The following is a 23,031-nucleotide window of genomic DNA, read 5'->3' on the forward strand; positions in this document are numbered from 1 at the left end:
TATAATTCTATACAATTGTATAAAATCTTTTTTCATCGGGTTTCGAATTCCTTGAAGTAATTTTTACTCTACTCTGCTGGATAATAATTCTGTAGTCTACGTTAATATACGGCTCATCTCGGCTTCTCTCGCTGCGCTTGCCCATATAACATCTTCGGTCTGTTGAGAATGCGCCACAATATCAGACTCGTGACTTCACTCCTAGGCTGCCGGAACCCCTATCTTTGTACATGTGTATCGACAATAATTATTCTCATCCTAAATTTTTATGTAACAGGAAAATTACTGTGTAATAAAGATAAAGAATACTTTTTTATCTTTCTGCTCGTAGACCAATAAAAATTTATGTGATCTTAAACTAGTATACGAATTTTTGTTTTAATTGCGCTCCATTATTTTCATTTCGCGACTTGGTAATATGCACATGTTTATATTGCTAAATCATGAAAAAGCAATAATAGTTTATCTACATAACTGATAATACAAATGAGTCATATTCAAATTACTTCAACTATACTATGGTTGAGTATTTGAACGGATGACACCTTCAAACTTAAAACTATTGCACACCATATCGAAACATTGAGACAAATATATATTTTTTGTATAATTATTAGTAATTTTTAAATAATATATTTTGATTTCAATAATTAACTCAAGGTCGTAAAACATGTTGTACATTTTTTTTATTACTCTAAAAGTTATTGTTTTAGCGTCATTTTTTTCTTCGTATGAAACAGTAGTAACTGCATCAAATATTCGTGTCAAAAGATCTTTAGCTGTACTTGACAAAGATCAGTTATGGGATGATGGTATTATCCCATATGAAATAGATAATACATTGAGTGGTTCACATCGTAGACTATTAAAACTAGCTATGGAGGAATGGGAACAATCAACTTGTATTCAATTTGTCGACAGAGATAATGAAACCTTTCTACACTACTTATTAGTCAGTAGATCGGGCTTCGGGTAATTATAATTATACATTAATAACGACTCAAATTTCAATGCATATACTATCATTATTATATTTTTACTTGGGAAGATAAATCATACACACGGTAAAAAATATTATGTACATGTATTAGAAACGGTGCGTGTTAAATTTTTTGTGCTAATTATTTTGTGTTAAATTGAACTGTGTACACTGTAAAAAATCCGGAGTGAATTCGGAGTGAAATTAAATCCGAATTCACTCCGCATTCACTCCGCCACTCGGAGTTCCGGAGTTTTGAAAAAAATCACTCCGCATGCGGAGTGAATTGGGAGTTTTTTTTAGCGGAGTGATCTTGGAGTGACGCGGATTTTGATTCCCTCCCAATTCACTCCGGTCTGGAGTTTTAATACTTAAATAAATTTATATCAAACTGCTAAACAATGTGTGTGTGTGTGTGTGTGCAAATGTGTGCGTGTGTGCAAATGTCTGTACAAATAGGTGCGTGTGTGTGTGTGTTCGATTGTGTGCTTGTGTGCAAATGTGTGCGTGCGTGTGTGTGCGAGTGCGCGTGTTTGCCTAAATATGTATGTGCGTATGTGTGTGCATATCAGCTGATCAATAATGTAATACGCGAATTTTTACTTCGATTTTATTGAGTGGAGTTATTTTTTATTAATAATATTTTCAAAACTCCGCTCCGGAGTGAATTTCACTCCAGAGGGATTAAATTAATAAAAAATTATCCACTCCGCGCAAACTCCCCTGCGGAGTGAATTTCACTCCGAGGGGAGTGAATAATTAAAAATTCATTCACTCTGCATTCACTCCGGATTTAATCCGCATTCACTCCGCGAATTTTTTACAGTGTAACCTGGAAATTTTCAATTGATTTACTATTTAACACTTTAACAGTGTTACTTATTAGTATGAAAATTGAAATTATTACCATTTATCAAGTGTTCCTTTTAAATTAATAAAAAAATTCATGTTGTAAACTTAATCTATAAGTCATAGAAGAATTATTTAAAAAATGAAAGTGAAATTGACATTGTAGAAATGACAATTTTACTAAAAGTTTATATTATTAATATATTAAATTTGCCATTCACTTAAAGCTGGAATGCTTATCATATGAATAAAAAAGATTTAGATATAATTTTGAATTATTTCATGTACTGTAGAAAATAATGTTTCGCTAAATAAAAATGTGTTTTTGTTTTTTAAAAAAAAATTAATTAGTTTACTATTCACAACCGCCACGAAGTATTACGTGATTTTTTTTTAACTTCTTGACTAATAAAAATATTGTTTACTAGCAAAAAGTAGTTCAGTGTTAAATAATAATTGTTGTCACTTTTGAAAACCTCAACATAATATCTTAATTACATTTAATGAATATTCATGTTACAAAAATAAAATGTAAAAGTTAAATTTTTTTTGTGTCGGAACTGACATTTAAAAAGTGTTAAATTTACTTCTCGCATTACATAAATTTTGTGTTGTAATACATCCGAATAGTATGTTTTCAAAAACTATGTGGACCGATTCTAACACGCAAATTGTCTTGATTTTACCACTATATTTTTTACTGTGTACAGTCATATATACTAGACGTATGATCCATAGATGTATAACATATGTCCACATATAGATCATACATGGAACATATATGATCCATATACATGTCAAATGTGCCCACATAAAAATGATATTTGGATCCTATATATGATCCATATATTCTTCATAGGCGGCTAATTTTGATATATACTCCATATATGCTTTATATCGGTGTATATATGATTTATTTTCATCGGGATAAATTGACTAATTTACGTATTGTCCTGATTTATTTGCACTAGTTGTGAATCGTATGTCGGCAGAACTCTTAGTGGCCGAAATGATTTGAATTTGGGTGGTGGTTGTATGTCGTACAGAATTTTATTGCATGAATTAGGACATATAATTGGCTTTTATCATGAACATAATCGTCCAGATCGTGATGAACATGTAATCATCAATATGGACAATGTCAAAACAGGTAATAAACATATTTTGTTTCATCTTTAATTTTGCAATTAAAAGTTAATGCTATGAATTTTTAACAGGCAATAATTATAATTTCGACAAATTGTCATCTGAAGAAACTAATACACTTAATCAAAAATATGATTATTATTCAATAATGCATTACCGACGAAATGAATTTTCAATTGATAAGTTTAAAGATACGATAACTCCCATTGAATCAGCTAACAATGAAATTGATATAATTGGTAAAAAAGCACGATTAAGTGATACTGATGTTACTGCTACAAATTTACTTTACGAATGCCCCGGTATGTATTGGACGTAAACAATTACTGAAATTTGCTTGTATCAATTCATACATAGTAATTTTACGCAATATTCAAACTAAATCGAACGGTGAGCATTAAAAAAAGGGATGATTTGAAAAGCTCTTTCTTGAAAGAGCTTTAGTTTTTATAATTTAAGATATGCATTAAGAATTAAAATAGAATGCTGACGGAAACCAATCGACCTTATTTTTCGAGCAAGGGTGCTTATGGTTAAGTCGGAACTATCGAAAAAAATTCCAGTTGAATTTATAACATCATCGAGTTCGGTTTTTTTGATTAAGTAAATGTTGTTACGTTAGGGTTTACGTACAAACTGTATTTGAGGTGTTTATATACAGCTTCTCGTGAATCTGACACTACTAGCTCAGATTGAGACTCGTTTTTATGAATTTTACCCGAACTGGCCTTACAAATTACACTAATACTAGTACCTAACCTAATTTGGTGTTCAGTGAATGCTCCTTGATGGTGATGGAACTGGCTGATTTGTGGTTCTCTAGAATAACCCTCTCGGACCCGTGATAGCTGCTCTCAGCAGCGGATTCTCTTACTCTTAATTGTATGAGATGGATAGGAAAAACAGGCGAATTCACTCAAACACTGGTTTAATGTTAATAGAATAGACGTTTATTTAACTAACGGTATTCTATTTGCCACAACGCACACACACTGATCACAATTATCTGGTATTGGTTGACTAAGTGTTTCCAAATACCACAAAATGTTACTGTAACTACTTCTGCAGGACCTTTATCAACGTACTAGATAACATCCTGATTTGACCCGATAATAGTACAATACTAAATGATTGCTGTATTAATTAACTAACTGTAATTAATACACTGAATATAAGACCGAATTAACTAACTGTAATTTACTATAACGTCTTAATATTTCTGACTTTATATCTGGAATGAGACTAAATGTTCTCAAATGTAAGCTACTCATTACAAGACTACACGCTTTTAAAGTAGTTGATCGTGACTGATGGTATTAGACCAAGCCGCAGAAGGTACCAAAAGTGCGTCTGCACGCTTTTTTATAGCCTTCGCGCCATACTTAGCTACGTGATAATTACCATCCCGAATTATTCCGGAGGTGCACGATCCCACATCGTAACAATGTATGTAAGTGTTTGATATACTTTGTCTATACCATATTTTCGAAATGACTCATAGGAATCAAACTGATTGTTTTTGTTTCCATGTAGAAATAAATAACAGGCTAACGCTTGGTCCAAATTGGTGCCAAGTCTCGTGAAATGTGAGTCTAGCTTGGTTGCCAAAAGCTAGACCCTATCCTTTTTAAACTATGGGATGATGTCCTCGGCTCAAGCTTAGTAACCAAGGCTACGGCCAATCTTGGAGATTAAGCGTATACTAAGTGTTAAAATGAAAAAAAAATTACAAAGCCTGAACAAAGACATTACTTAAAATGATAAAAAAATTGATTAATTTAAATAATCATGATTTTACATTATTAATTTCATCTGTTAGAAACAAATTGATGCAATGATTATCAGTGGGTTGCAGTGTACATCCTCTGTAGCGACCTTTTACATTTTTGTCTTTTTAACTGCCTTCTTTCTAGTATCTGCTATATCCTACTATTGGCTCTTCTACTTATCATCTACCTTTTCGTGGAGGAAAAAGGAAGCTCGCCTTGCTATTAATACCTGTCTTTCATACCCTGCCTTACTCATCTAACTCCTTACACGCGTTTTATACTTTTATTCAAAATTTCTATTACATCATAATTAACGACGTTCACACCGTAATTGATACTAAAAAGCTTCAGACTTTGCGTTATTTGATTGAAGTATTATTTTTTAAATGAAATTTCCGATGCTACATCGTAAGAATTATGATTTTAAAGGTATAGTCCACCACTACAATAATCAATCGGAAAAATTACAATCATAGCATCGTAAATTTAACTGGAATTTTTTTCTGTGTACTGATTTTTTGTCACTCGGGTTCAAATCAAAACTAAATTAATTCTTCGACTAGTAAATGGCTAGTGCATCAAGCTTTTTCTACCATTTGTATAAATACTTCATTAGTATTCATTACAAACTTATCAGACATTGCTCAGTTTATATGAATTACATGCAATTCATGATTGTTTCATTTTGTTGTAATCGCAGAATGTGGAGAAACTTTACGATATTCTAATGGAACTTTTGGATCATCAAATAATTCACTTATTATTGGTGAATATTGTCAATGGAGAATTACGGCAGCCCATGGAGAGAAAATTGCTCTTGTTATTACATCATTAAGTGTTCCAAGAAAAAGTAATTGTCCATCAGATTACTTAGAAATCATCGATGGATATTCGTTGAGAAGCCCTGTTCTAGGTTCACTATTTTCTTACACAAATTAAAAAAACAACAAACTCATATTGATAAACGAAATTATTTTTACAGCACGTTTGTGTGGAAAAGGGAAAGTTTTGCAGCCATTAATTTCTACTTCTAATCATATGTTAGTAGAATACAAAAGAAAAACATTTAATAAAAAGAACTATGGTTTTACAGCTAATTATTATAAAATCTGTGGTGGTGATATAAATATTAACGACGAGGACAAATATTATTATTTAGAATCACCAAATTATCCCCATAAGTACGAAGCCAATAAAAAATGTATTTGGCATATAAATGCACCCCGAAATCGAAAAATTTCAGTCGTGTTCGACTACTTCAAACTTGAAAATTCTGTTGATTGTAAGAATGATTTTCTAGAAATACGAGACGGGAATGGTGATGATTATTCTTCCCCGCTCATTGGAATTTATTGCCATAAAAATAGTCCGAGGAAAGTACTTTCAACAGATAATAAATTATTTATTAAATTTGTTAGCAATGATGAAATTGAAAAAAATGGATTTTCGGCCATCATTAATGTGAAACACTAATGAAGAAATATTAATATAGGGTAGATTAAGCAGATTAGAAGTTTAAAAAATAGAAAATCTGTTATGATTTTAATATTATATTTTCAATAACAATTAAAATTTTCAGTACCCGAGTAAAAATGAAATTAAAATTTAACTTTAATTTTATTTATTTAATGTAGCATATGAAATTTCGCATATTCCGATAGTATATCCTTTCAAAAATAACGTACTCGAATTTCAAGTGCATGTCTCAAATAGTTTTTTTGAGTTACAGCCATCTGGAGACCAGCCGCTCATCGGTTCTCAAAACTACATTTTCCAAAATTGCTAAAGTTATAGCTCGAAAACAAATCATCCAATCATTTTGATTCTTATTGCAGCTTCTTTTATATATGCTTCTCCATATCAAGAAATTCTATTTTTTAGATCAAATAGAAAATGTAATTTCGGCATGCCAAAAATATTTTAATTTTCGCGAGAAATTTGATACTTTTTTTTTTAAAACTCCGAGATTTTGTTAAATTTCAATTTTTCTTTTCGATCGAGGGTCATGGTACACGGAGAGAAAAATATCGCCAGATTAAGTATACGTATCGCTATTCTGGCTATACGCTGTATAGTCATCTTACTTAACGATACGCCGTATAGCCAATTCAGCTATACAGAGTATCCTCACAATGTATCGTCAAAATGACGATCCGTATCCTTATTTTAGGCGTTTTATGAATCGCTGACATGACTATTGCGCAAAATCTGTATTTAGGCATCCGGCAACCGAAAACGATGATACGTATAGCCAATTTAGCTGTACGGATCCTGACGCTGGCGATACAGATACCTATATCAACGAAACTACATATCGTTACAAAGGCTATTCGTCGTATTGTTAAATTAAATAAACGAATACTTATCTTAACCTAAATACGTATCTTTATTTTAACGATACTATAGATTATTAAATTAATATGAGAGTATTCCTAAATTAGGTATACGGATCGTTATTCTGACGATACGTCGTTTGAGGATACATTGGATAATCATTCTGGCGATATTTTTCTCTCTGTGTACGGAAAAACTTTTTGGTTTTTGTGATTTCATGTTCTGAGAGGGTTGCTATCGATAGCTTGATACCGATAGTAATTTGACAATTGAAATTATTGAAATTTGCTGCCCGAATTTGCCGACAATTTGACAGCAAAAGTCGGAAAGAAAAATTTGCGGTTGATTTTTTTTCAATTCAGAGGTAAATTTATTTACTTGAAAAAACCCTACTAAAAGTTTTTTTGAATTTTTCGTCAAATGTCTACCAACTTCGGGTTTTTCCGTTTTTGACGACAATTTGTATACAACTTTTGAAGTGAATTTGCATTCTAATTCGGGTAATAAGTTTACGTCAAATTGTACAGTAACCTGTATACAAATTGTCGTTAAAAAGGAAAAAGCCTGAAGTTGACGGACATTTGACGAAAAATTCAAGGAAACTTTTGTAGAATAAACTTTTGCTAAGCAAACTGTGCTATTAGGGTCAGACCTGCGTTGAACAAAAAAGTTGTAATTTTATCCGGAGTGTAATCTAATGTACTAGGGACATTATATTTGAAGGAACTAAACAGGTTTTTTATTGACGAAAAAATCCCGGTGACTGCTGGGCTCGAATCCGTATTTAATATTTATTTTTTGAAGCAACAAAGAATATTATTATTGTTGAAGCCGATTGTTATTACCCTGTTTAGAAAATCTCATAGAATCCAATAAATTCTTATAAATTCCCATAGAAATTTTATAAGAATGAATGAGTTCTATGAGAAGTGCTATAGTTAAGTATAGGGCCTTATACATACAGCTATAAGAATCTATCGGATTTTTTAAGCAGGGTACTGTTGAGAAAAAAGAATAAGCAGTAAAAATAGATGCCAATTCAATACAAAAATTTTTTTTTAAATTTTATTAAAAACAATATAATATATATTCAACTATAAATAAATTTGCATACAATATATATTTGTAATATTGCAATAATAATAATAATAATATTTAACTTATACAACAAATGTTATTTACAAAAAATATTCAAATATTTAAAGTATTTTGTTACGTTTTTTTTATTGTTTCGTAAAAATATCGATAAAATTATCTTGAATTTAACTTCGCATTGAATTTAGCAATGAAATCCATCGCTTGATTATCTCCTTTTCGATGTTCTAAGGCACGAATTACATCAGTTGCTATAAATAAAAAATGTAATATTTTTATAAAATCTAATCATTATTTTATTGTTTTTATCTATAGAGTATTATTACTTTTATCCACTGGTCGTGATAATTTTAAATGAATTTGATCCAGAGAATCGATTCCAACATCATGACCGGTATCAGGAATATCACTAAACTGCAAAAATGCTTCTGCCATAAATCTAGTTCGTAGAAAATCTTTATCTTTAACATCAAAAACTACAATTGCATCCTCAATATTCCTTTGTTCTGGAGTCAAAGAACTGTAACAAAATATTAAATGAATGATATATTGACGATAGTATATGTGTGAAAAGGGATGAAAAAAGATAGTTTCAGTCAGAGGAGAAGTTGGCTGTGGATACGGGTTGGCATCACCCGCAGCAAAAAATTGTATTACAACCCTCGGCATAAATTTTAGTTTTCAATGGAAACTTCAAGTTTCAGTATCAGTATCAGCCAGTCAAAAACTTATTGATTGAAATCTAATTTGCAACTCACAATTAAACAGAAACAATTAATAATATTTTTTATTTACACACGCAGAGAATTTTTGGGTAAAAATTACCTATAAAGTTTGGTGCTGTGAGGACATCTAGCCAGTATCTAAATTTTTACTATGTTGTTAGTTGAAAATACCTTTCATTTACATGCTGTCAAATAGTTTCTTTTACAATGTGCATGCGAAAAATTTAGATACTTTTCACATGTCCTCGCAGTATTATGTTTTTTCGGTAATTTTTACTAAAAATTTCTCTGCGTGCACTTTTTTAACTTCCTGCTATAAAAATTGAAAATTTTCCAAAAAAGGAAAGTTATTTCTTTCGGTGCGATTTCTAGATGGACGTCCGCGCTCTGCGTGTATGTTTGTGTATGCGTGGGTTTATAAACTAATTTTTGTCGTACGATAACTTTGGAACGAATCAATCGGATTGAACGTGCTCGGCGGCAGTCAAAAGGGCTCATCAAGTCTTATATCTAGTAGATTTTGAAGTCGGTTGGTCAAATATTTCACGAGTTATACAAAAAACAAAGTTTTTTTTTTTTGAGGTTTTTTCGTATAATTCCTAAATCACTTGCTTTATTTACTTCAAAATGAAATCAGCTTTAAGTCTTGACAAGCCCTTTCGACTGCCACCAAGTACGCTCAAATCGGTTGATTCGTTCTAAAGATATCGTATGACAAAAGGTGATTTTTTTTAGCTAAATGTATTTTTTAGATCGAACCACAAAATAACTATTTTTGTTCTCAACGAGGTCAAAGTTTAGAAATAATAACGTTTTCGAGCTTCCTGAGCTCGAAAACAGAGCAAAGTTTTGGGGTTGGCCCACAGTATCGAGCGATTTTCAAATTTTTTTTATAAAAATCAATCATTAGTGTTCTGAAATATATGATGATAGACAAATGAAAAGTATCAAAGCTGAAATCAAAAGTGAAACTGGCGTTTAGCGGGTAGAATCATTATTTGTTTCTTACCAAGAGATGAAACGAATTTGTTTTTGCTCGCTGACTTGAAGCATTCACAATTTACGCATTCGTTTATATTTTCCCGCGGCATTGGGCAAAAATTAGTTTATTTCTACTGACTGTACAGACATTAAAATTTAAAGTCACGATACTTGTATCATGAAAACAAGTATTTACTTCGGAAAACTTTTTTTTTTTTTTGTAAATACTTACATGTTAACAGTCTCATCAAAAAGAGGAAAAAGTGTTTCTTTCTGCACATGAGTTTTCGGCAATTTTACGTCACAGAATTTTTCCTCCGGCAATAGTCTTATTTTTACGTAGGAATCACATTTTCCTGAAATCCCAAAAAAAATATCATCTTTAATTAAAAGTACAGAATGATTTCAAACTAATACCCTATATGGATCCCATAGACGAAGTTCATGCACGGTGAAGGTGATTTTAAATTATCTACGAATTAATTATGAATTTTTATATTATCCCATCATATAAAAAATCAAGTTTATATTCTTTATGTATACGTGTCATGCAACCCTTATTTTCATGTAAAGTGAATAAAAATAAATTAGAAAATGGACAAGCATAACAGAGTAATTGATAGAGAGGAGCATAACAATTTGCATGACATTCGCTTTACATACTTGTCTTCATCTCTTTCAGTCTTTTAGTCGGTTGTTTACTCTTTGAATGTAGTTTGCGCTCAAGAGTAGACAGCTTGCCTATTAAATCTCCTATAAAATTTAAAGAAAACATCATTCCCGACTACCAAGTTATTTATTTACCATCAAATTATTATCTCAGCATAGGCGGGGTCTATTTTATCGACTACAAGTACCGTCATACCAACTTCCAGACTAAAATATTTTTAAATTATTATCTTTTTTTCAATAACCAGTAAAATAGTTAAGCCATTCACTACCCAGCAGTAAACCACTAGTTATAACCATATTTAACTAAAACACAGTTTAACAGAAATATTCTTTGCCATCGTATCCAAATGCATTCGAGTAATTCTACGAAACTCGGTTAACTTTGCTGTCGAATTTTGATCATGCAATTCAAATTTTTCTTGCCGGTCCGGCATAATAATTTTCCTGAACAATAATTTATTTAGTATACACATAGAAAAAAATTCACGTCCGTAGCAAAAATGCTTTTTTAAGTACAGTCGAGTCGCGTTATGAACCCACCTTCAGGGCTGTCGAGGAATGTAATTCTAAAAATTTCTGTACCCCCATTTCTGCTAAGTAGTCGATTATGTTTTCCCTACTTTACAAGTGTGTGAGTTCGTACGTGATTATTTTCATAGTCGCGTTATGAGTCCGCCCGGTTGATAAGTCCGCACTTAATTCCGTATTTAATTTATAATTAATTATTTAATTATTTATTATAATAATACGTATTCAATGATTGAACCCTGGTTAAAAATATTGATTGAAAAGAATTGAGAAGCGGTCACTCCATGCAAACTGTATATCTATATATACAAACAAAAAAATTGAAATCAATTGAAATTATTGAAAAGAATTCGAATTTATCACTATTAATTATTTTCAATCAATATTTTTAAACAGGGAAAGTTGTGTTTTGTATTTTATTAAAAACTAAAACGTATAATTAATTAATATTTAGATAACTCTACCGATGCCCAGTTTCTCGAGCTTTTTTGGGTCTTACAGACTACCTAGAAGCTATTGTAGACAAAAATGTTTTCGATATAGTTTAATTGTTTTATTGCCGGTTTTGAAAGGTTCTATCTACGATTTACGATTACGCAAGTCTTATTTGCGTTTTCGTACGTCAACTACGTCTAAAATACGTCTTACGACTATTTACGTCTTCAAAGGTTGAATTTACGTTTTCAACGTCTTGTACGTTCAATCTACGATTTAAATTTCGACTCGGGTAAGTCTACATTTAACCAAAGTGAATTACAAATAATTAACTGCAAAACTGTTTATTCCGAGACTGACAAATTCACTGGCCCACCCCATATTTGTAACATTTACATGTCACTAAAACTAAATTCAAAATAGCTTACCAACAACAAAAGTTATCTGTTCATAAAATTAAGCCGTTTTTTTTTTTTTAAATAAAACGTATTATCATTTTTTTAAAACTGTTTATAATCGAAAATTAAAGCATTTCACTCCATTTTGTCCTATAAATAATTTGTATTCGTACCCATTTCATGTTGTTTATAAGAATTAAATTTCCTCAGTAGCAACTGAAATACTTGTTTAGACACCGAGCGAACTGAATTTTGCGAAACTACCCATTTATAAAACAATTTAGTTGAAGACACGTTATTATGCTTCAACGCATAGTGTAAAATCAAGTATTCAACTCACCATTACTATCCATAGGGCGGAGATTTCGGGCATTTAGAATTTGTACATTCAATGAATTGCTGATGAATTGGGCACGAACGGTGAGCATTCCAAGGGAAGCTTCCTTAATATTTTTTTGTTCTTGTGCCCGTTCCAAATGATACCGATGAATCAATTCCGCTGTTTCAAGTCCATGAAGACTAAGAAGCCGTTCTATTTTTTCCAAAATTTGTACATTTGCAGTCTCATCAGCACCCAAATTGAAAAATCTTATTAATGTATGTAAAGTACGATTAAGATTTGAATAAAATGATGGAGGTCTACGTTTTTCCAAATTTGAATGCACGAGTCTATACAAAGTTTCTGACATTATTTCCCAGATAACCAAAAGAACACGTTCAAAATTATCTTCATTAAGATTATCATGCAATGTCGTGATATTTGAATCTAAATACTGTAGCAAGCGATCCATTGCATTGCTCGTAGTGTCTATTAACTCAGCGCCTTCCATCAAATATCTACTCATAGCAGGCTGCATTTTACTTGCTACAACTTCAAGTAATTCGATAATTTTATTTTTTACAGTGTCCGTAGTATTGTTGATGAGAAGTTGCAGAGTTTGTCGACAACGGTCAGCTTCCTGTTGAGTTTTGCTTTCACTTAGACTATCAATGATGTCTTGGAGACCTAAATCATGAGTCAAGGGTTCGATTGAAGTTCTAATGTAGTCAATGTTATTGATAGCAAAGCACCAAGCATTTGATACTTCAAATTTGTTGTCATAAACACTGCTATTGTTTTCTGAATTCTGAATTTGTAGATCAACTTTTTCAGCTTTTGACGCCATCATATCAGCATATGAAATCGTACACTTACAGATATCATCTATTATCTTAGCAATAAAGGTGTAGGAGCCTTCGATGTCTGGCCAAGCTAATTGAGTCCAGAAGACTTTTATTTGGTAGAATATCGTTAAAGTATCAACGGCACTTGAACTGTACTGCACACTGGAGTCAACTGGTTGAAGTGTATCAAACTCAACAGCTCTTTCAATTCTTCTTAATGCTTTGTACACAGATATATCTAACCAATGCGAAACTCCAGCTCTAAACCATTCGTGGTAGCTTTGAATTTTCATTTGATCAATTCCGTCAAGACAAAACATGTTACTTAAAACAGCGTATCGTTGTAGAGTGAGATACAGCTCAAATAATGTTGTCCCTAATGTAAGTTCTGCTTCATCGTGACTGTCAACTTCAATTCGTTTTAATCGAAGACACACGTCTTCAATAATTACCATACACATATCACTTATTCGTTTTTCATACATGATGTAAAGTGTACGTGCGTAGGGAAAATTAATTTTTTTGATAAACATACGGTCATAAATTTCCATTGCCCGCTGAAGATCTGCTCTAATTAATTGGATTACTTTTATTTGATACTTAAGTGCATCATCGTCACTATCACTTTCTGGAGTATTATTATTCAATATATGATCAAACCTATAAATAGAAATGTCATAGTTTAAATCAACTTTATTTTGCTCATAACTTAATAGTGATAACGTTTTTATTTATCGATGATAAGCAATAAATCTTGTGAAATTTTATTATAGAAACATTAATTATCTATCTTATTAAAAGAATAAGGAAGATTTTATGACAACTATCTCTATAACAAAACTAATTAAATTCATAGAATTTGTTACTATAAAAAAGATCTTTTAGATCACTGTCGAAATATTTCACAAATATAAATCTACGAGAGAATTATACGGCAATAATTAAAAAATTTAAGTATATGTTGGGTTTGAAAAGTATTTTACAGTTACGATTATAAAAAAAAACTTAAGATTTTAAGCCAGATAAGAATATTTGCCGCATTAAATTTTATAGCTAATAAAAATTTTAAAATACAATCTGGTAGCCGGAAGAGCAGCCAGATTTTTTAAAACAAATAATGTTTTTATTTAAAAGTTATTATCACCTCAGTGGATCCGAATTACTGCATTTTACCGCAAAACACCGTAATTTACTGCAAATTTGTCGTAAAATGCCGCACTTAGGTAAACTACCGCACTTTTACCGTAAAATACCGCAGTATTGCTGCAAATCATTTGGTTAACGGCCGTAATTTCACTGTACATTTGCTGTAAAATGCGCTATTTTACCTTAATTACCGTAAAATACCTATTTTCGGCAAATTACGGTAATTTACCGTAATTCGGATCTACTAGGGCAAGTTGTAGTAAAATTTTTAAACTGAATTCGATAGTAGTAAATATCATTTAAATTATTAAATAAAAAATCTGAATTGTACTATCTACCAATTATATGGCAAAATCTACAACTATATGACAAATCTACTTGTTCTCGTTAATAATACGCTATAACCTAAGACTTGTGTCACTAATGCAGGGCATACCGCACACCCTCGTTTTAATCATATGTATCGAAAATAGCTATATCCTATTTTTTATATAGTTAAAATTAAAAATTTAAGATCATAGATAGAACAATAAAATTTTCTTCGTGCAGGTACGTAGGGACTGAAGGTTCCTCAAAATAAATAAATAAATAATTACCATTCAGCTCCGCCTTGAATTACTGAATACTCTAATGCCTTCATCACGTCAACTTTTGTATCATCTGGCTCAGGAAACCAGCCAAACATTTTTGTAGGAAATAATTCAAAATCCTCAGGAATTCGAAGTGAAGAAATAGATGATAGGATTCTAATAAAAAATTAAAAATTACCGTAAGCATTAAATAAACTTTAATGATTTTAATAAATAAACTTACCCTAAAATAGCGCCCATTTGTGTCATAACATTTTTATCACCAGGAGAAAGTCTTCTTATTTTTCTAATGCTATTTAAACACGAATAAATAATTTTTCTTGTAGCATCCCAGAATAATTTTTCTTCGTCTTTTGAAAACAAACAATTTTCCAACGGTCTGAGTAATTCGACAGCGACTTTATTAAAAACAGAAAAATGAAGCGGATGTTGTTGATGAATACGTGAGTATTCAACCCATTGCGCCAATGAAACATTTCTTGCTAACAATCCACGTTGCGCACTATGTTGAAGAATCAAAGCTTCAGATGGAGCAGACCAACGACCACACCAACAATATTTTTCAACTTTTTCTGTTTCCAATTCATGAAGAAGTAAAATTCTAACTAGATGCCGATGCTCTTGTGCTGCAACTTGAGTATTATGTTCTGCACTGAATGCCAGTCTGAGTTTAACGACACCACGTCGTTTAGATTTATTTTTTTTTTCAAGTGAATACCATGTTGTGTGTCCAGTTACCGGAATGTCTTTCAATGGTATTTTACATCGACCAATAAATTCATTATCATGACTACCAGTCGTCGCAGTAACTGCAATTTCTTTAGCTAGTTTTACTAATCCACGTACACCTTTAACATCTTTTACTTTGCTCATTTTTTCCGGTACCGTTTCAGCTGCATCAAAATCCCAAACTTCAAGACACAGAGTATCATTTTCGGCATCTTCTAGAGGTAATTCAAAATGTTCCTCCCAAACTGGAGTCAATGTTGTTGTCTTAACAGCCGTGTTGTATCTTCGAGTTGGTGCTGATTCAAGATAAAGTGCACAAAATGGATCACTTTTGCCATTTGAATCTTTTGAAATAAGCTCTTTAGCTTCGATTACTTCAACATTTAGATGCATTACCGGTGCCTAAAAATAGTTACATTCAATTTTAAATTACCATAAATTTCAATGAATGTAAATATAGATTTCATATTTATGTATACACTTTATTTTTAGATGTAACAAGTATTCGTTTAATTTACCTCCATGTTTTGAGTTTCCTCTATAACTTGCGAATGTAACTCATTGTCAACCTTGAAAGCTTGCTGCAGATGGTTAAGCAAAGCTTCCCGTCCACATTCATTTGTAACATCATAACCGATTTGGTGTTGCGTCATATAAACAAGAGCCGTATAAAGTTCTTCGATCTAATAACAAATAATGTAAACAATTTAAAATACTATTTAATTGTAGTTGACGTCATTAGAAAATTTATTGACATGAAATTCTTTTATCTATTAATTGCACGTGCAAAATAATAAATATTTCAATCAAAACTATAAACTACAGATAAATAGGTTTAATAAAATACTCGGATCGTAAACAGCCAATCAAGTCACTGAAATAGGGGAGAAGGGCAAAACGGGGGAACCCCAAAATTTTATAACTAAATTTTTTTTTCAAATAGTTTTTGTGAAAATACTTTAGTAATTTGTTCTTGTAAAAAATTAGTATGAAATTAATTTGATTTCTTTTTTTATCAATTTACAATAAAAAAACATTCGGTGTGAAATTACTTCAGATGTATTTCAATAATCAACTTGAGAATAATTACAATTTTTATAGTTTTGACATTAAATTAACTATTTACCTGAAGATCGGAACGTTTTTTGCTCAAGGAAAATGAAAAAAATTTATCTGATTTGATTACTAAAGGGTAACTTAAGGGGTAGTTCCGGAGTTTAGAGGTGACTTGTAATTCTCGGCTGACATACTAGCACCTATTACACTGTTAAAAATAATTTAGAAATTACAATACAAAAGGAATTAAATTTTCATAACTAGATATTTGAATTGTATTTTCAATAAAAAAAGCTTCAAATTTAATATACGTAATTTAATAATCAAGCTGGTATTTAAAATTAAGATAAAAAATATGAATTTTAATAAACGTACTTAAAATTTATACTTGTTTTTTAAATTTTCAAACCAAGTATTGAAAATTCTAAGACATATTGAATTTTAATATTTCCATTTGAAATTTCATAATACTTATTTGAAAATTCAAATGCTTCTATATAAAATTTCTGCGCGTGACGTGCTGCGCGTCCAGTAATCAAGGATTGTGTAGTGAAATATATAATACACTGTTAAAATAATTCTTTGAAATTTCAAAACATTGTATACAACGCAATAAACACATACAATTGTGTTGGAAATTTCATTGTAACGATCGTATAGAATTTAAAATAAACACTTTTGAATTTTCAAATACACGCTTCAGATTTTCAAAAACATTTATTTAAAAATTAAAAAGTAAGTATTTGAAAATTAAAAAAAGAGTATTTGAAAATTCAAAAAGAAGTATTTGAAAATCCAAAGTGTTAATTTGAAAATTCAAAAAAATGTATTTTAAATTCTATATGAAATTAGTAATGAAATTTCAAGCACAAATGTATGTGTTTATTGCATTATATAAAATGTTTTGAAAATTCAAACAATTTTTTTAACAGTAAAACGTGAAACATTTTAGAAATCTAGATCCAGTAGATTTTTTTCTTATCATTTTGTTTTTTTTTTTATTTTTGCTCAAATGACGTTTGTTTAATAATAAAAACTATTCAAAATTTTGTTTTTTTTCTTTGCATCCAATAATTATGTAAAATTTAATTTTTTTTATGTAAATTTCTTACAAGGAAATTTAATTTAATCAAATTTATTTAATATCCAGAAATTTTTTTCTCTTTTTTTAGGGGTGCCCTCTTTTGCCCGCAAAAAATGAAAATTTCTTTTAATGGAAACTGAAAATTTTTTCTGATTACTTTGAATATCAAAAAAAAAAAAAAGATTTAACCTATTCGAGTTACTCAGCCCTCCCCTCACCTATAAATAAAAACTAAAATTTGAAATCTCAATTTTTTAATTCTTACCGTCATTGCACGAAGAATCGCATTAGTTTTACGTTCTAATTCCGCTTTTGGAATACCTCGAAAGGTATTCTTACTACGGATGCTTGTATTCATCCCTCCAAATGTTTTTGTTACGACCATGATAGTAAATTAGTCGAAAACTTTTTTAATATTATTAATTACCGCAACACAAATTTTTTTTTGTCCACCATTAATTTTTTATCATTGTCATTAATTAAATTTATTAATCAAAAATTCTAAACTTTCATTAATAAATACACTTGAAATAATGCTGATTAAATGACTGAATTATGCAGAAATATAAAATATAATTAAAAAAACTATCAAGAAATAAATAATCTAATTCTCAAACACTAAACAATTATTTAAAATTTAATTTTGGTTCCTAAATAATAATTTATGGTCTCTATCTGAAGATCATCAACGACACATATGTTAACTTTTCGCATTAAAAAAAAAAAAAAAAAAAATCCACACGCTGTAATTCTTACAACAAAGATGAACTTCGTCTGTGACCTTTCCTATCGATAATCCACAACCAACGAGCCCCACTTATCCCCGCGCATATCCGATTATACGAATGTTCAAAGTTTTAATTGTTAATGAGTACTCAGTCATTAATTTAAAAAAATTGAATGCAAGTTAAAATGCAAAATTTTTTTTTTTTTATCATCAAGGAAAAAAAATTCTAGACATTGTCTCGGGTCATCATCACTTAGTACTAACTACGAAAGAATTAAGAGAATGCGGCACTAATGTCTACAAATAGTTGACGCTTTGCCATTTGATACGATGAATTTAAAAAAAAAGTTTGATTGATGTTTCTTAAAGTAGACGTACGTAATTGAACTTTTTAATTTTATTCGCAGTTTAAATATCATTTCTTTAGACGCGTAATTTTTGGCAGAGACTTCTAATTCATAGCTAAATAAATATATATATGTATAAATTATATATTGAATGAGGTGCGCAGGTGACCAAGAATCTGAGGTAGTCAATTCGAACTGGGCCGCATCCCGTTTAAACTAGTAAGTTGTCTATATAACCGTAGCGCGTTTAGTTCATCATATGTTCCTACAATTGCGTCCAATGAAAGTTGATATACCGACAATTAGCTGATTGACTATCAAGGCATCTCCAAGGCACTTTGTTGTGTTGCCATTCTAATAAACTTATTATTAATATTATTATTTATTTTTAAGATCGTTCTCGTCAGACGTATCACGATATCAATCACAAGGTTTTTATTCTGTGATTTTTATTTTCTTTAATATTTTAAATAAAAAATTATTACATGCGTCTAGAAATTTTTTTTCATTTTAATAGAAATTTGTTTTAATTTAGAATTTAATTTGTCCATTATATAATTATTATTGTGTCCAATTAAATTAACAGAATTAATAATTTTAATTTATAATTTGGAATAATAATTACTATACTAATTTGAATTATTTAAAAAATTGGTCCACTTAACAATTTGACTTGCGACTATTTTTATATTATTTAAAAATAAAAATTTAAACACAGCGATTCTACAAAAAACTTGTAACTTAAAAATAAAAAAATATTTAAGAGCTCAAGGAAAAAAAAAAAAATTGTCAAATGAATGAGAAAAATTTCTGAAATTTCACAATCGAACGAAAACTGACGTACTAAAAATATAACGAGTTTAAAAAATATATATTAATAATGTTTCTTTATAAAATTACTCTACAATTACACTAAACAAATAATCACAACAACTTAACAAGACTGTTATTTAATTTCTAAAGCTCACTGATACATATCACAGATTAAATAACAACTTAAATAAACATCTTCATATTAAATATGACTCGTGTAAGTATACCATTTTATTCTGTCTTCTTGATTTTATAAATTAACATCTAATAGATAAAAAAAAAAAGTAATATTGAAACAAATAAATAAAAATATATATGAAAATAAATTAAATGCAAGAAGACAGATACGTAACTAACTCTAACTCAACACTGCCAGGAATAGATGGACTGAGTTTATTTGTCAGCGAATCCTCGTGGTGGTGTTTCACCACGTACGTCACATTTGTAAGTACGAAAGCAAACGCTGAAACCCGATGAATCCCGACCAAGATTCGTCCCGATTAAACTAGACATATTATATATATATATAGTGTACTACAAAGTTGTTCATCCCGACCTAGTACCCTTGGTCAAGCTCACAAGATTTATATGAATGTCTCGTTAATTTTGGTGTCTCTTCTTTACACTATAATTTGAAATGTCTTGGAATAGTCACCCTTGAGCCAAATTCATCGGTTAATGTTAATGTTATACCAAGTAATTAGTATTGTCTTGTAAACAATATAGAAAAAAAAGAAACTGAAAAAATTGTTTTTTCTTTAAATTATAATCCGGAACCTGGGTATCAATACAGATAATTTTTAAATTTCAAACGATAAATTTTATATAATACATGTCATAAATTTTTAATGATTAAGTTACGATTTCTAAAGTTAAAATATCAATTTTTTCAGCATATACAATAATTTTTAATATTTACCCCATAATTATTTACATTTTAACCTTTAAACGGTACCCCTGGTCGGACAGACTGCTAATCAAATTTGAAATCAATGAAACATTTTTTAATATGTTCATGTTAAAATATTAATTAATGTGAATTTTCAAAATAAATAAAGTTTATAATATCATTAAATCATGACTTTTTCGTGAAGATATAGTTTTATTCATGTAAATAGATAGTCCCTGTCTCAAAAGTAAAAAAACCAAGTGTACTTCTAATAGCGGTCAGACGGGCATTACCCGTAGCGTGCAAATTTTTAGGATTACCGTTAAAAAGTTAATTATAATATAAAGAATTACTATTTAGAATAATAACATTTCCTGATCACTTTATCATTAAAATACTTGTCGTTTCTCAGTTGGCATCGTTCATTTTTTTCTGTGTAGGGTAGAAGGGGGCAAGACAATCCTGTTGGGGATTTTATTAATTTATTTTAATCGAGCATATTTTGTCATGAAATGGGACATAATGACTTCTTTCAAAAAATAAAGCAATTTTTTTTTTTAGATTTTTGACTTTTTGACTTTTTATAATTTAAAAAATTAATATAAATTTTTCAATAATTTTTTCCGTCAATGTCAAATTTTCGATTTTTCTGCACATCATTTTTATATTTATATAAGTTCAAATATTTACTGGTAAATACAAATTCAATTATAAATAAATATGAAAACAGATAAAATTTTGAATTGGAAAATTTTTTATTGCTTGATTTCGTAAGAAGAGTCCCGGTTATATTTATAAGACAAACGATAATTATTTTGTTTCTGACTTACAGAAAAATGGTCGAAATTGTCAGTGAATTTACTCTAGTGAGCTATCAGGCCCCAATAAATATAAAAATAGCAAAGAAATTTTTTTTTGATTAGGACTTTTCTAAGCGGGTCCGTTATAGAGTAGAGAAAATATGTTGGCCCATATTCTTTATAGATTTGATTATCAAGTGAAATAAAACATATAATAGGCTCATTAATTAATAAAAATTAGTCCGTTATCTGCGGATGAATAGTTTAATTTCTGTTTCACACACGGATCAAGTTTCTAAATAGCCTGCTATAAATTAACACAGCTTTCATCGAACAGGCGATGCATTGTACAAGTCGATGTACGATGATACGATTTCTTACAATGCATTCAATGAATCCGTTCAGATGTTTAATCAATCACAGTTGTCATTTAAAATACAATAAACAGACTTTAAGTGGCTTTATTGATACATTGATGTATGGGAAACAAAAATTTAAAAAAAAAAATAAAAATGTTTAATGTATCAAATTGTTAAACTTACATTCCAACCAACTGAGCCAATGACAATATCCAAAGCTTGTTCATTTTCATCTCTATCACTGTCGGATTCCAGTAGAGCTTCAGTTGGTTCTTCTATACTTCCTCCCTCGCTTATTACATCCTCCTCGTAATTATTGTCAGATTTAACTGGTAGCGGTCCTTCTGCAAGCTCTTGAGCTCGAACTTTTTCTGCTAATAACGTTCCCAAGTTCTCGAAAAATCCTCCGTCTGAATCTTGAATTCTATAAATATTTATTTATGTTGTTAAAAAAAAAATTATGTAATTTTTTTTATTTATAATCAATGAATTTTTATAAAAATAACTTTATGTAATTTTATACATGTTCCAGTTATAAATTATTATCTGGTATTTTTAAAAATATTTATCAGCTTTATTTAAGATATTAAATAATCAAAGTAATTTAGATAATTTGTCATAAATTGAAGACTTGTAAAATAAATAATTAGAATTTTATAATTTTGTAGTTGTTTTGTATTAAATTTAGTATTGGGCAATTAACTGGGGCATGGATAATTAAAAACAAAATTGATAAAATTTAATCAATTGATATAATGGTTCAATATAATATTTACTGAGAAAAAAATAACTTTTTTTCTCAGTATAATTATTTTTTTCTAAAAATGAATCAACATTTTTTTTAAACGCAAAATGAAAAAAAAAATTTCATATGCACTGAGATAAAAAAAAAAGCTTAAAAAAAAAAATATATACATTCTTGATCTAAAAAATGCATTTATTGCGAATTTGCGAGAAAGTTTTTTTTATGTTCTAGCTTCTACATGTAAAGAAAAAAATTGATAAATTCTTTTATCATACTTAGATTATTGAAACTAATAAAACATGTGGGTGCATGTGAATTTTTTGTCAACAAATATTCAACAATTTGAAAATTAAATTACGACTGAAGTGATTGTGGTTTCATCAGTCGACAAAAAAATTGTCACAAAATTTTAATTAATTTTCGGGCAAATCCTGATTAACGTCAATTTACGATTCCTCTCTACAGTAAGCTTACGGTGTTTTATGGTCGAATTACTGTATATTCATGGTGAGAATTCGATGCATTTTCAGTGTTTTATAAATAGAAATATTTACCAAAGTAATTATAGTTTTGTTAAATAAAAAGTGAAAATTTAAATTTCATCCTGCATGTGGATGAAAAAATCTCCGCCATGTGCTGGGCTCGAACCCGGATTCTTTCGATTCTAAATT

General features: G+C 29.8%; 2 protein-coding genes across 8 annotated transcripts in view; one reads left to right on the top strand and one right to left on the bottom strand.

The window, feature by feature from the left end:
- Positions 1 to 543: 543 nt before the first annotated feature.
- On the top strand, positions 544 to 6,352 carry LOC130670738 (protein tolkin-like). The gene is made up of 5 exons (XM_057474209.1): positions 544 to 972; positions 2,800 to 2,978; positions 3,046 to 3,276; positions 5,444 to 5,656; positions 5,726 to 6,352. Exons 1-5 carry the CDS (start codon positions 671 to 673, stop codon positions 6,214 to 6,216), a joined length of 1,416 nt encoding a protein of 471 aa, XP_057330192.1. The 5' UTR covers positions 544 to 670; the 3' UTR covers positions 6,217 to 6,352.
- A 1,784-nt stretch (positions 6,353 to 8,136) lies between these two features.
- LOC130670735 (protein unc-13 homolog 4B) overlaps positions 8,137 to 23,031 on the bottom strand; it is a 40,737-nt gene continuing 25,842 nt past the window's right edge. Inside the window, exons 1-10 of one of the 7 annotated variants that reach the window (XM_057474206.1) lie at positions 19,795 to 19,934; positions 17,946 to 18,228; positions 16,059 to 16,223; positions 15,035 to 15,942; positions 14,818 to 14,967; positions 12,252 to 13,735; positions 10,542 to 10,631; positions 10,111 to 10,234; positions 8,499 to 8,692; positions 8,143 to 8,423 (exon numbers count right to left, since the gene is read on the bottom strand). In XM_057474206.1, coding sequence (XP_057330189.1) covers positions 8,329 to 8,423; positions 8,499 to 8,692; positions 10,111 to 10,234; positions 10,542 to 10,631; positions 12,252 to 13,735; positions 14,818 to 14,967; positions 15,035 to 15,942; positions 16,059 to 16,223; positions 17,946 to 18,065 — 3,330 coding nt within the window. In that variant the 5' untranslated portion in view covers positions 18,066 to 18,228; positions 19,795 to 19,934 and the 3' untranslated portion in view covers positions 8,143 to 8,328. Of the gene's footprint in view, positions 8,424 to 8,498; positions 8,693 to 10,110; positions 10,235 to 10,541; positions 10,632 to 12,251; positions 13,736 to 14,817; positions 14,968 to 15,034; positions 15,943 to 16,058; positions 16,224 to 17,945; positions 19,271 to 19,794; positions 19,935 to 21,798; positions 22,040 to 23,031 lie in introns of those variants that run through there. The other 6 variants (XM_057474201.1, XM_057474203.1, XM_057474204.1 and 3 more) reach the window with 6 other exon arrangements.

The sequence above is a fragment of the Microplitis mediator genome, chromosome 7, assembly GCF_029852145.1.
Source record: "Microplitis mediator isolate UGA2020A chromosome 7, iyMicMedi2.1, whole genome shotgun sequence".
NCBI lineage: Eukaryota > Metazoa > Arthropoda > Insecta > Hymenoptera > Braconidae > Microplitis > Microplitis mediator.